Source organism: Eucyclogobius newberryi, unplaced genomic scaffold, assembly GCF_026437365.1.
Source record: "Eucyclogobius newberryi isolate DKJ021-1_F unplaced genomic scaffold, fEucNew1.0.hap1 SCAF_73, whole genome shotgun sequence".
NCBI lineage: Eukaryota > Metazoa > Chordata > Actinopteri > Gobiiformes > Gobiidae > Eucyclogobius > Eucyclogobius newberryi.
The window spans coordinates 243013-257408 of record NW_027316423.1 but is presented as its reverse complement, the minus strand read 5'-3'; the positions used below and the strand labels follow the sequence as shown (position 1 = coordinate 257408).

General features: G+C 43.5%; 1 protein-coding gene across 1 annotated transcript; it reads left to right on the top strand.

Annotated features, from left to right (window-relative positions):
* Positions 1 to 5446: 5446 nt before the first annotated feature.
* LOC140350572 (protein phosphatase 3 catalytic subunit alpha-like) lies at positions 5447 to 12520 on the top strand. Its single transcript, XM_072436146.1, has 5 exons — positions 5447 to 5450; positions 8588 to 8671; positions 8752 to 8840; positions 9671 to 9764; positions 12157 to 12520. The coding sequence occupies exons 1-5, from the start codon at positions 5447 to 5449 to the stop codon at positions 12333 to 12335; spliced, it is 450 nt and encodes a 149-aa protein (XP_072292247.1). The 3' UTR covers positions 12336 to 12520.
* The last annotated feature ends 1876 nt before the right edge of the window (positions 12521 to 14396 follow it).

The following is a 14396-nucleotide window of genomic DNA, read 5'->3' as shown; positions in this document are numbered from 1 at the left end:
CTAAACCAGGACTAAACCAGGACTAAACCAGATCTAATCCAGGTTTAAACCAGGACTAAACCAGGACTAAACCAGGACTAAACCAGGACTAAACCAGGACTAAACCAGGTCTAAACCAGGACTAAACCAGGTCTAAACCAGGTCTAAACCAGGTCTAAACCAGGTCTAAACCAGGACTAAACCAGGTCTAAACCAGGACTAAACCAGGTCTAAACCACGGCTAAACCAGGTCTAAACCAGGTCTAAACCAGGTCTAAACCAGGTCTAAACCAGGGCTAAACCAGGTCTAAACCAGGTCTAAACCAGATCAAACATGTCTAAACCAGGACTAAACCAGGACTAAACCAGATCTAATCCAGGTTTAAACCAGGACTAAACCAGGACTAAACCAGGTCTAAACCAGGACTAAACCAGGTCTAAACCAGGTCTAAACCAGGGCTAAACCAGGTCTAAACCAGGTCTAAACCAGGGCTAAACCAGGTCTAAACCAGGTCTAAACCAGGACTAAACCAGGTCTAAACCAGGTCTAAACCAGGGCTAAACCAGGTCTAAACCAGGTCTAAACCAGGTCTAAACCAGGTCTAAACCAGGACTAAACCAGATCTAATCCAGGTCTAAACCAGGACTAAACCAGGACTAAACCAGGACTAAACCAGGTCTAAACCAGGACTAAACCAGGTCTAAACCAGGTCTAACCCAGGACTAAACCAGATCTAAACAGGACTAAACCAGGACTAAATCAGGTCTAAACCAGATCTAAACAGGACTAAACCAGGACTAAACCAGGTCTGAATCAGGACTAAACCAGATCTAAACCAGGACTAAACCAGGTCTAAATCAGGTCTAAACCAGATCTAAACCAGGACTAAATCAGGTCTAAACCAGATCTAAACAGGACTAAACCAGGACTAAACCAGGTCTGAATCAGGACTAAACCAGATCTAAACAGGACTAAACCAGGACTAAACCAGGACTAAACCAGGTCTAAACCAGGACTAAACCAGGTCTAAACCAGGTCTAAACCAGGTCTAAACCAGGTCTAAACCAGGGCTAAACCAGGTCTAAACCAGGTCTAAACCAGGGCTAAACCAGGTCTAAACCAGGTCTAAACCAGGTCTAAACCAGATCAAACATGTCTAAACCAGGTCTAAACCAGGTCTAAACCAGGTCTAAACCAGGACTAAACCAGATCTAATCCAGGTTTAAACCAGGACTAAACCAGGACTAAACCAGGTCTAAACCAGGTCTAAACCAGGGCTAAACCAGGTCTAAACCAGGTCTAAACCAGGTCTAAACCAGGGCTAAACCAGGTCTAAACCAGGTCTAAACCAGGACTAAACCAGGTCTAAACCAGGGCTAAACCAGGTCTAAACCAGGTCTAAACCAGGACTAAACCAGGTCTAAACCAGGTCTAAACCAGGGCTAAACCAGGTCTAAACTAGGTCTAAACCAGGTCTAAACCAGGTCTAAACCAGGTCTAAACCAGGACTAAACCAGATCTAATCCAGGTCTAAACCAGGACTAAACCAGGACTAAACCAGGACTAAACCAGGTCTAAACCAGGACTAAACCAGGTCTAAACCAGGTCTAAACCAGGGCTAAACCAGGTCTAAACCAGGTCTAAACCAGGTCTAAACCAGGACTAAACCAGGTCCAAACCAGATCAAACAGGACTAAACCAGGACTAAACCAGGTCTAAACCAGGACTAAACCAGATCTAAACAGGACTAAACCAGGACTAAACCAGGTCTAAACCAGGACTAAATCAGATCTAAACAGGACTAAACCAGGTCTAAACCAGGTCTAAACCAGGTCTAAACCAGGTCTAAACCAGGACTAAACCAGGACTAAACCAGGGCTGAATCGGGGCTGAACAGTCGTGTTGAAACAGGATTCTTCTCTCGCTCGTGGCCTCTTGTACCGGAGTAAACTCTGAGGCGTCGATCAGTGACAAACGACTGTCCCACTTCTCACTCCAGCGCCTTCGTTTACTTCTTATCTCTGTCTTAAACGCTGCAAAACGTGATGTGTGGAAAAACAGGTTTGCGTTATCAGAGTTAATAGTGGCTTGTTTGTACATCTACATTTACTACAGATGAAATACTCGCTTCTGGTGGGTTTGATGAAGTAGTTTGTGTTCTTTATTGTTAGATTTGAACACAGTTTAGAATCAAAGAGCCTTTAGGCTAAAACATGACTGTATATTCACATAATAATGAAAATAATTATTTTACATCACAGATAATACATTTTGCAGCAATTTTTACAACATTTAATCTTAAACTTTACTATTTCTTAGTTCTGGGTAAACGCTTAATATCGGTATCGGCACATATCAGTTATTGGGCACAAGAACCAGCCAAATATCGGTCATATCAAAAATAAAAATAGAAAAAGCCTACTGTGCTTTGCCTTGAATGTTTCACAGTGTGGCATTTAACATATCTATCTGTTTATTTAAAGTAAAGTCCCGTACATACTGGTGATGGAGCTCCCCCTGCAGGTCCTTTGTGATTGTTAAATATTTTTTTCACGTTCTTTCTGTAACATAATAAGACGGTAGCATCACATACAAAAACATAAAAACACTTCACGTTGCCGAATATAAAAAAGGGTTTTTATAAAAAGGAGAGTTTTCGAAACACCGAAACTACACTTTTCAATCAATACAGTGAAAATGTTACTTAGTTCTGCTTTAAGTCTAAATGACCCTGAGCTGTGACCGTGGCACGTGTTTAGTTTAATGCCCCACTGCGGCGCATTCCAGGCACAGCCATAGTATCCATGGAGACGGACAGGTGGCAGACCCTGCACTAGACACGTTATAGTGCATGCACCAGGAAATATTTACCACTATTGTCAAATACTGCAGTTTTCTCTTAATACAAAGTAACCAAATGTCAAATGTTTCCCTCCCGGAGGCGTGTTAACTGTGAGTTCATTTAGTGCACTTATAATATAATATTGTATAAATATCACATTTAGTGCAGTGTGAGATCAGAACAGGTCAAACCGGCTTCAGAGCCTGAGCTCAGATCACGTGCAGAGCTTTATCTTTAACCATCTGACTCCAGAAAACACACGGGACACGTGACGAGGAGCAGCACGAGCCTCTTATCTTCTGTGGGTGTGACACAGGGCGTCACTGACAGTTACACGTCAAGATGAAGGGCATTTTAGATCATAATCACATCAATAAACAAACTAAATGAAAGACTAAAATTGCTATCTATTTATAAATAATACAGAATATAATATAAAAAACTGAAATATATTTTAATAATTTCACCTACTGAAAGCATCTTGTTAAAACTATTCAAGATAAATAAGTGAAATACATCAATGGAATAAGTATTTATGGATTTATAACTTTGTAGGGAATACATATTTTACACTGTACTTTGTGAAGTAACGAGCCACTATGAGCCACTATGAGCCACTATGAGCCACTACGAGCCACTAGGTGCCACTAGGAGCCACTATGAGCCACTATGAGCCACTAGGTGCCACTAGGAGCCACTAGGAGCCACTATGAGCCACTATGAGCCACTAGGTGCCACTAGGAGCCACTAGGAGCCACTATGAGCCACTATGAGCCACTAGGTGCCACTAGGAGCCACTAGGTGTCACTAGGAGCCCCGTGTGACGCAGGCGTGTCCTGTGACCAGTGACGTCACTGTGGAAAAGAGATTAGTTACATATTACTTTTATGTAAAAATGTATTTGTTACATTACTTAGTTACTGCCTTGAGAGAGTAGCACTACTTTGGGATTACTTTATGTGTAATATTGTATACATTTATTAAATATGTGCTTATACATTATAATAATGACATTTAAACATGTCTCATGGGACAAACCTGCTCCTGCTTCAGGCCGTGTCCTCAGAGGAAGCTTTCATTCTCTGACATTGTTTTTCTGTCACAAATAACTGTAAAAGTATTTCCACAGCATGAGTTACTTTACTCAGTTACTTCAGCTGTGACGGCTGCTTGTAAAACACTTTATAGATTGTATCAAGAGTGTTTCACTCAACTAAAGATGGTGAACTTACAGATAACGTCTCCTCGGACCTGTCGGCCTGAGAAATCAGATGTGGAGAAGACAAACATCACACTCAAGTTTATAATATTCATTTCATGTATTTATTTATACAAGGAAAACAGAGAAAAGTTCTCTTTTTCATGGTCCCTGTTAAAACACAAGACAAAACATACTAAAACACAAATTACACAAGAAAATGTATCAAAACACAAAAACACAGTTAAACTTACAATATGAGATACAATTGTATAAAACAAGTGCATTGGCGCTGTGGGTCGTCCTTGACCAGAGCTTTAAACTCATTAAAATGCATAAAATTATTTAATTTAAAAAGTCTCTGTGTTTTGTTCCACTGGAGCAAAGTTGTTTAAAGCCTTTTCTCTGTCTCTGTGTTGACTCTTGACTCTTACTTTGACATCTGTACCGCACGTTATAGAACTTAAAATACTCTTACTTTGACATCTGTACCGCACGTTATAGAACTTAAAATACTCTTACTTTGACATCTGTACCGCACGTTATAGAACTTAAAATACTCTTACTTTGACATCTGTACCGCACGTTATAGAACTTAAAATACTCTTACTTTGACATCTGTACCGCACGTTTTAGAGCTTAAAATACTCTTACTTTGACATCTGTACCGCACGTTTTAGAACTTATAATACTCTTACTTTGACATCTGTACCGCACGTTTTAGAACTTAAAATACTCTTACTTTGACATCTGTACCGCACGTTTTAGAACTTATAATACTCTTACTTTGACATCTGTACCGCACGTTTTAGAGCTTAAAATAATGCATGGAAACTGAATGAACTGCATGAAATCAGCCGGGCAAAGAGAACTCCATCTACTGGCAGCAGAGAGAATTACCATATACATTACATTACATGAATAGTTATGAATTGCCAAACAATAATACCATACACTTTTATATTTTTGTGAAATAAATTTTTTAACTGCATTTTCTGCTGCATTTACCGTATTTTCCAGACTATAATACTCGTATTTTCATATAAACGTGTGTTTTTATATACACGTTTATATGAAAGAGGAACTTCACGAACGATCGGGACACGCACTGGAATCGCTTTAAATTAACTTGTTTTGACTTTATTTGGCTGGATTGAGTGTTTTCGTTGTGTCGTTGCGATGTGTCTTGGCTCTGAGTCCCCCGGCTCCGGCCCCGCCCCTCGGCTCCGGCCCCGCCCCCCGGCCGGCGCCGTACCGCGTTTACACAAAGGAGGAACTCATGAAACTGCGGAGAACAGTCGTCTTACCCGGAGATCGTCACGTTATCCCGGCGGACATCCTAAGGAAAACGCAACGAAGCAGACGGGCTGGACGTAAACTCCGAGAGAAGAGAGGGACAAACAGGAAGTCGGTTCCCGCCGTAGTCATGGGTAACGTGAGGTCCCTTCAAACTAAAATGATGGAAATAGCGAGCCTCATGCGGTCCCAGAGGATTTATAGGGACAGCAGCGTCTTGATTTTCACAGAGACCTGGTTAACAGCAGAAATGCCAGACTCTATTGTAGGTTTGGACAATTTTCATCTGCTGCGGGCAGACAGAACGAGAGAATGCTTGAAGAAAAGAGGAGGCGGTCTGGCGGTGTATGTGAACACGAGCTGATCCAAACCCGAACACTGCACAGTGAAGGAGCAGCTATGTAACAAGGATATTGAACTATTGGCTATTGGTATGAGGCCATACTATCTGCCCCGGGAGTTCTCACATGTGATTTTGATCGCAGTCTATGTGGCCCCGTCTGCCAATGCTGAAAATGCTTGTGAAGCACTGCTCTCCTGCACTTGTAGGCTGCAAACACAGCATCCACAGGCTCTCTTCCTCATCTCTGGTGACTTTAACCACGCTTCTCCCTCTTCTGTTCTACACCTCACTTCATACACCCAGTATGTTACCTGCCCCACCAGAGAGAATAGAACATTGGACTTGTTTTTGCCAACACCAAGGAGGCTTATTCCTCTTCCCCCCTCCCTCCCCTGGGCAGCTCGGACCACAACCTTGTACATCTGAGGCCTGTGTATGAACCCATCGTGCGCAGGCAGCCTGTGGTGTCCCGTGAGGTGAGGATGTGGTCTGCTGAGAGCGAGGAGGCTCTGAGGGACTGCTTCAGCACCACTGTCTGGACTGAGCTTTATGACCCACATGGGGAGGACATCAACACCATCACAGAGTGCATCACGGACTACATCAACTTCTGTTTTGAGAACATTGTTCCCTCCCGGACGGTGCGGTGTTTTCCAAACAACAAGCCATGGATTAACCGTGAACTGAAGGCTCTGCTGAAGGAGAAGAAGAGAGCCTTCAGGTCAGGGAACAAGGAGGAGCTGAGGACTGTGCAGAAGGAGCTGAGGAGGAAGATCAGGCAGGCTGAGGCCGGCTACAAGAGGAGGATGGAGGAGCAGCTGCAGCAAAAGAACATTCAGGGAGTGTGGAGGAGCCTGAAAACCATCTCGGGCTTCAAAATCCCCCCTGCCCAGACAGAGGGGGATCTACAGTGGGTGAATGATTTAAATGCTCACTTCTTGAGGTTTGATCGGTCACCCGCCCCTCCCCCTGCACAGCTGCATGCTCCCTCTTCCACAGCTGGACAATGCCCTGCATCTGTTCCTCTTCGCTTATCTGCCTCGGACCATCAGCTCCTCACTTCGCCTGGACTCACCCATCCCCCCAGCACACGGTCCCCCTGCCAACCACTGACTGTCACAGCAGCACAGGTGAGGAGTGAGCTGAAGAGGATTAAAGTGAGGAAGGCAGCAGGACCTGATGGCATCAGCCCCAGGCTCCTTAAGTCCTGCGCAGATGAACTGTGTGGAGTTATGGAGCATGTCTTCAACATGAGCCTGAAGCTGAGGGTGGTACCACAGGTCTGGAAGACCTCCTGTCTGGTACCTGTGCCTAAGACACTGCGCCCCAAAGACCTCAACAGCTTCAGGCCAGTGGCTCTCACGTCCCACCTGATGAAGACACTGGAGCGACTAGTCCTGGACCACCTCCGCTCCACCGTGAGCTCAGCCATGGACCCGCTGCAGTTTGCATATCGGCCTGGCATCGGAGTGGAGGACGCCGTCATCTCCCTGCTGCACCGCTCTCTCTCTCACCTGGAAAAGCCTGGCAGCTCTGTGAGGATTCTGTTCTTTGATCTTTCCAGCGCCTTCAACACCATCCAGCCGCTGCTCCTGAGGGACAAGCTGGAGACGGCTGGTGTGGAGTATGACCTGGCAGAGTGGATCCTGGACTACCTCACAGACCGACCCCAGTTTGTGAGAGCCCGGAACTGTGTGTCTGACACTCGGACCTGCAGTGTGGGGGCGCCCCAGGGCACTGTCCTCGCGCCCTTTCTCTTCACCCTTTACACTGCAGACTTCAGACATGACACGGACAGCTGTGTCCTGCAGAAGTTCTCTGACGACTCTGCCATCATCGGACTCATCACGGACGACGATGACGCGGAGTACAGAGGACTGGCGCAGGACTTTGTGGACTGGTGTCAGCGGAACCACCTCCTCATCAACGCGGGGAAGACCAAGGAGATGGTGGTGGATTTCCGCAGACGCCACCCCACTGCCCCCTCACCAGTGAACATCCAGGGACGGGACATTGAGAGAGTGGACCCATACAAGTATGAGTCGGCTCTACCTCCTGAGGAGACTCAGGTCTTTTGGAGTGACAGGGCCACTCCTGAAGACCTTCTATGACTCTGTGGTGGCATCAGCCCTCCTGTACGGTGTGGCCTGCTGGAGCAGCAGCATCACAGAGAGGGAGAGGAAGAGGCTGGACAGAGTCATCAAGAAGTCCAGCTCCGTCCTGGGCTGTGCTCTGGACTCGGTGCAGGAGGTGGGGGACAAGAGGGTCCTGGCTAGATTCACATCTATGCTGGACCATGAGTGTCACCCCCTGCAGGACACTCTGTCCGCTCTGGAGAGCAGCTTCAGTGAGAGACTGATCCACCCTCGCTGTGCGAAGGAAAGGTTCCGTAGGTCTTTCCTTCCTGCTGCTGTCAGACTTTATAACAAAAACTGTTAGTACTGAACACTCGCAATACTGACCTAACCTAATACTGATGTGCAATTCTGTCATATGTGCAATTGCTGTTGGAATTCATGTGCAATTCATGTGCAACCTATGTGCTGTCGTGACACATATTCATGTGCAATTACTGTCGTGATCACATGCAATGGTATTTATGTATTTATTTATTTATTTGTCTATGGGAGTTTTTATTTATTTATAGGAGATCTACTGAAAGTGTTTTTCAGACTTCCTATAAGTGATCTGTTCTTCTGTATCTACCTCTGGATCTACCTGCGTTGCACCAATGAAATTTCCCCATGTGGGACAATAAAGGAATATCTTATCTTATCTTATCTTATCTTATAAGTCGCACCTTTTTTCATAGTTAACCGGGGTGCGACTTATACTTATATTTATGCATTAAATTAACACAGCGCGAGAAACAAGTGATTTTACAGAGTTTTAAAACGTGTTGCGTCTGTGTTTCTGTCTGTTTGGCAGTGACCGAGATGCTGGTGAACGTCCTCAGCATTTGTTCGGACGACGAGCTCACGAACGACGACGAGGAAGAGGAGATTTACGACGGTAAAAAAAACAAAAAAACAACAACACCCGACACCGTAAAAGCTGTCGGTTGACGTGATTGTCGCGTGCGTTGTTTTCAGCCAGTGCAGCGGCCGCCAGGAAAGAGGTGATCAAGAACAAGATCAGAGCGATCGGGAAGATGGCCAAGATGTTCTCAGTCCTACGGCAAGTGCTTCTCCCGGTTGAGATCATCATTTTGTCTCTGGAAGCGCGCAATTAAGGCCGCGAACGACACGGTCATGACAGCTCTCGAAGTCGAGCGTAAAAAAGAATGTCGACATGTTTTAAAGTTAAATAAACACAGATGGAGTTAAGCTAATAGCTTTTTGGAGCTTTTAACCACGAGACGACGTTGTTCCCTCATCAAAAACATACCCGTAGCTGCATTTTGCTTCTTTCACGCTTGTTTTATGAATGCTGTTTAGTAAGTCCTCTCCCTCTGCGCCTCAAAAAAACACTCGGTTTCAACATTTTCCGGATGAATCATGTCAAAGGTGGAGCTCTGAGGTCTGCGGGGCTGTATTAAGTCTAAAAATCATCACCAGGCTTGTTCTGTGTTCAAATTCCTGCCTCGACTCACAATCTTTCCAACTGCGCTCCGGCATTAGCATCGCAGAGGCAGCGAGCTAACACCAAATCCTGCTGAAGAGAACGCCTGACTGACAGAAGAGAACGTGTTCTTTCAGTAGATGCATTATTTTAAGCCCTGAAACATAATGTATCAAAGCAAAGCTACTGAGAAACATGTTTAAAGGCTGATCACAATACAAACAATGTCCTTTAACTTGCATGTAGCATGTAGCATGTAGCATGTAGCATATAGCATGTAGCATGTAGCATGTAGCATGTAGCATGTAGCATGTAGCATGTAGCATGTAGCATATAGCATGTAGCATATAGCATGTAGCATATAGGCTATAGCATGTAGCATTAGCTTAAGACAATGTTTACCTTCTGGTTTCGTGCACTCTAATCATTCTCTGTCTTCCTCTCAGGGAGGAGAGTGAGAACGTTCTGACCCTCAAAGGTTTAACCCCGACCGGGATGTTGCCCAGTGGGGTCCTGTCCGGAGGCAAACAGACCCTGCAGAGCGGTAAGTCCACAGTCCGAGACCAGTCCTGGTCCTGGTCCTGGTCCTGGTCCCTGGTCCGGGACCCCTTCAAGCGCTGACCTTTACCCTCATGAGCTTCACCCCAGGTGCTATGTAAACAAACAACCCTGTATTCACTGTGATCGTGCGCCGACGCGGCTAATGCTAACTCCAGCTAATGCTAACTCCAGCTAATGCTAACTCCAGCTAATGCTAACTCCAGCTAACACCCCGCTAACTTTGGACACGGCCTCATTCAACAAAAAGTTGAAACATGCTTTTGAGGATGATAAATGTCTCTTAAACTGTTAGAGGATTATATATGATAGTATTATATATGATATTAGTATTATATATGATAGTATTATGTATGATAGTATTATATATGATGATAGTAGTATTATATATGATAGTAGTATCATATATGATAGTATTATATATGATAGTATTATATATGATAGTATTATATATGATAGTAGTATTATATATGATAGTAGTATTATATATGATAGTATTATATATGATAGCAGTATTATATATGATAGGAGTATTATATATGATAGGAGTATTATTTATGATAGTACTATTATATATGATAGTAGTATTATATATGATAGTAGTATTATATATGATAGTATTATATATGATAGTAGTATTATATATGATAGTATTATATATGATAGCAGTATTATATATGATAGTACTATTATATATGATAGGAGTATTATATATGATAGTACTATTATATATGATAGGAGTATTATATATGATAGTAGTATTATATATGATAGTATTATATATGATAGTAGTATTATATATGATAGTATTATATATGATAGCAGTATTATATATGATAGTACTATTATATATGATAGGAGTATTATATATGATAGTACTATTATATATGATAGGAGTATTATATATGATAGGAGTATTATATATGATAGTACTATTATATATGATAGGAGTATTATATATGATAGTACTATTATATATGATAGGAGTATTATATATGATAGTAGTATTATTTATGATAGTAGTATTTATTTAAAAGCTCTTTTAAAAACTCTATTAAAGGCTCTAGTAGTTTGTGTAGTTCTTGTAGTTCGTGTAGTTTGTGTAGTTCGTGTTAGTTCTTGTAGTTTGTGTAGTTTGTGTAGTTCGTGTAGTTCGTGTAGTTCGTGTAGTTCTTGTAGTTTGTGTAGTTTGTGTAGTTTGTGTAGTTCTTGTAGTTCTTGTAGTTCGTGTAGTTTGTGTAGTTCGTGTAGTTCTTGTAGTTCGTGTAGTTCTTGTAGTTCGTGTTAGTTCTTGTAGTTTGTGTAGTTCTTGTAGTTCGTGTAGTTTGTGTAGTTCTTGTAGTTTGTGTTAGTTCTTGTAGTTTTTGTAGTTCTCGTGTCTCTTCTCCCGTAGTTTCCTGTCTGTCGCTTTCTTCAGCAAACGCCATAATTTGTTCTTGAAAATGAATTATGGGTGAAGTGCTTTACACTCTGTGGTTGTGTGCCTGGTTTAAGAGCGCTGTAGCACCAGCACAGTGGCAGTCCTGGCATGTCGTGAAGGGGAAAGGGCAATTATAAGATGTTTAATCACTTTGGAAATGTTTGTTGAGGTTTATGTTTTAAACCAATGAGTGGCACAAACACGTCTGTCAAGCATTATAACACCTGCTAGTTTAAACCTCCAGGCGCTGAAATAAGTACATTCTCTCAATGTTTATTCTCCAACAAAAATATATAAACAAGTGTAAATAAAATGCATTCCAAAAACAGTGTACCGTATCTTCCGGACTATAAGTCGCACTGGAGTATAAGTCGCACCAGCCAAAAATGCATAATAGAGAAGAAAAAAAATATATAAGTTGCACTGGAGTATGAAATGCAGTTGCAAGTGTGAAAATAACAAATAATATCACATATAAGTCGCTCTGGAGTATAAGTATATAAGTATAATTATAAGTATAAGTCACGCCCCGGCCAAAACTAGGAAAAAAAGGTGCAACTTATAGTCTGGAAAATACGGTATTTAGCTGATTAAAACTATAATGTTTGACAGACGTGTTCAGATCGTACGTGTGAATAATCTTGCCGTTCTCTTTAGGCGACTGTGGTTTTGCTTCTTTGTGCTCTGTCTGAAATAAAACTGTCCTCGTTGTTTTTCCACGCGTTGAAAGCTTCAGTGACGTTTGAATAATCTTGCACAATTTGCCCCATAAAATACACACATTTGACTCTGCGCGCGTGCATAATCCGACCCGAGTCGTCCAAAACCATATCCCTTTCCATTCAAACAGCTGCTGCCCCATCAAACAAAACACTGAAGCTTTAAACGCTCCCGCACCTTTGACCCCAACGTGGCGTTTTCGGGACATTTCTGACGTGCTGCGCTGTGTTTCCTCCAGCGATCCGGGGCTTCTCTCCCCAGCACCGGATCAGCAGCTTCGAGGAGGCGAAAGGCCTGGACCGGATCAACGAGCGCATGCCGCCCCGACGGGACCCGGTCAACTCCGTGGGCCTGTCCATGGGCCGAATGAACATGGGAGAGCCCAACGGGACGGACAGCAACAGCAATATACAGTGACAGTCGCACGCACACGCACATATATAGTGTACATAGGCATATACCACGGTAAACACTACTAATAAGGCTACACTTGGGGATGTTGTGAACGGCGTGAGCTCAAATGGACCTCTCTACGGGCTGTGCTAATGGACTACAACTCCCAGAGGACTACAAAAATCCCAGCGCGCCGGCAGCAGCAGACGGAGGGCTCACCTGTTTGTTTGTTTGTTTGTCTGTCGGTGGCGGGACGGCGTGGCACGAGGAAGCCGCCGCGCCTGGTGTTGGACGAGGTCTGCGCGCGTCCCAAGACCGGATTACTTTCTTCGGGTCGTGGGTCATTTCTGCCTGCGCGCGTGCAATGCTTAACGATATGTAAATGTGTGTGCAGTTATACATATTATATATACATTTGGAAATGTGTTTTTTTTTCGTTTGTTTGTTTTTCTTTTGGAATTCTCGCCGCGTGCGGGACAAACGGACAAAGCGTGCGGACAATACGAATCTGAGCCTGTAGTTTTGTTATCGCGGGAGGAACGAGGCGCTTTGTTTTTGTAGCGGGACACTGGGCCCATTGAAGTGAGTCTCTCTTTAGACCTCCTTTAGACCTCCTTTAGACCCTCTTTAGACCCTCTTTAGACCTCCTTTAGCCCCTCTTTAGACCCCCTTTAGACCCCTTAAAACTCCTTTAGACCCCTTTAGACCCCTTAAAACTCCTTTAGACCCCTTTAGACTCCTTTAGACCTCCTTTAGACCCCTTTAGACCTCCTTTAGACCCTCTTTAGACCCTCTTTAGACCCCTTTAGACCTCCTTTAGACCCTCTTTAGACCCTCTTTAGACCCCTTTAGACCTCCTTTAGCCCCTCTTTAGACCCCCTTTAGACCCCTTAAAACTCCTTTAGGCCCCTTTAGACTCCTTTAGACCCCCAATAGACCCTTTTAGACCCCCTTTAGACCTCTTTAGCCCCTCTTTAGACCCCTTAAAACTCCTTTAGACCCCTTTAGACTCCTTTAGACCCCCATTAGACCCCTTTAGACCCCTTTAGCCCCCCATTAAACCCCTTTGGACCCTCCTTAGACCCTCTTTAGACCTCTATAGACCCCATTTAGACCCCTTTGGACCCTCTTTAGACCCTCTTTAGACCCCCTTTAGACCCCCTTTAGACTCCCTTTAGACCCCTTTAGACTCCTTTAAACCCCTTTAGACTCCTTTAGACCCCCATTAGACCCCTTTAGACCCCCTTTAGACTCCCTTTAGACCCCTTTAGACTCCTTTAAACCCCTTTAGACTCCTTTAAACCCCCATTAGACCCCTTTAGACCCCCTTTAGACCCCTTTAGCCCCCCGTTAAACCCTCTTAGAACCCGGTTTAGACCTCAGTTGGACTGGTCTGAACCTGCGCTGGTCCCGGGACAGTCTCCGAGGAGCAGTACAACAGATTTTTGCTGTCTTTATTAAAAATATGCAAACTATGTATCGAGGGAAACTAATTAATTGTGTCGTTGAGGCACAAACTAAGCTTTATCGATAAGGATTTTGAAGTCATGAGTGTGAGTTTTGAGCTTCTACTCCAGCGGTTTTATCTGTAGCTGTCTGTCAACTCACAAAATGGACAGAGAAGTGCTAAGCAACAGTGGGTTTTGTGTTCATGAACGAGGAAAGTGGTGTTGTAAACCCGAAAACGAACACTGAACTGCTAAAGAGCAGAGTCTAGTGCAGCTTTTTAACTCAATTTAACTCAGAAAAAGCAAAAGTACTGCCACGTGTGAACATGGTGATCAAGTGCACATGCAGACAAAAGAAACAAACGTCCATGTCGATGTAAATGTCGCTTTATCTGAGCCGTGACTCCTCTTGACCTGCTCCCAAGTCCATCCAGATGATTCCATATCTAAATATGTGAACGATTATCCCTAGAATCGATTATTTGCGATGAATTTATTAACTTAAATTATATTGTGATTTTGTGACTTATTTTTGCGCTAAAAACAAAAAGAACCGATGTAAATGTAGCACATGCTAAAATCGACTTTTGAAGTATCTGTTTAAGAGTAAAAAGTAAGTAAGGTTTTGAGAAGTGTT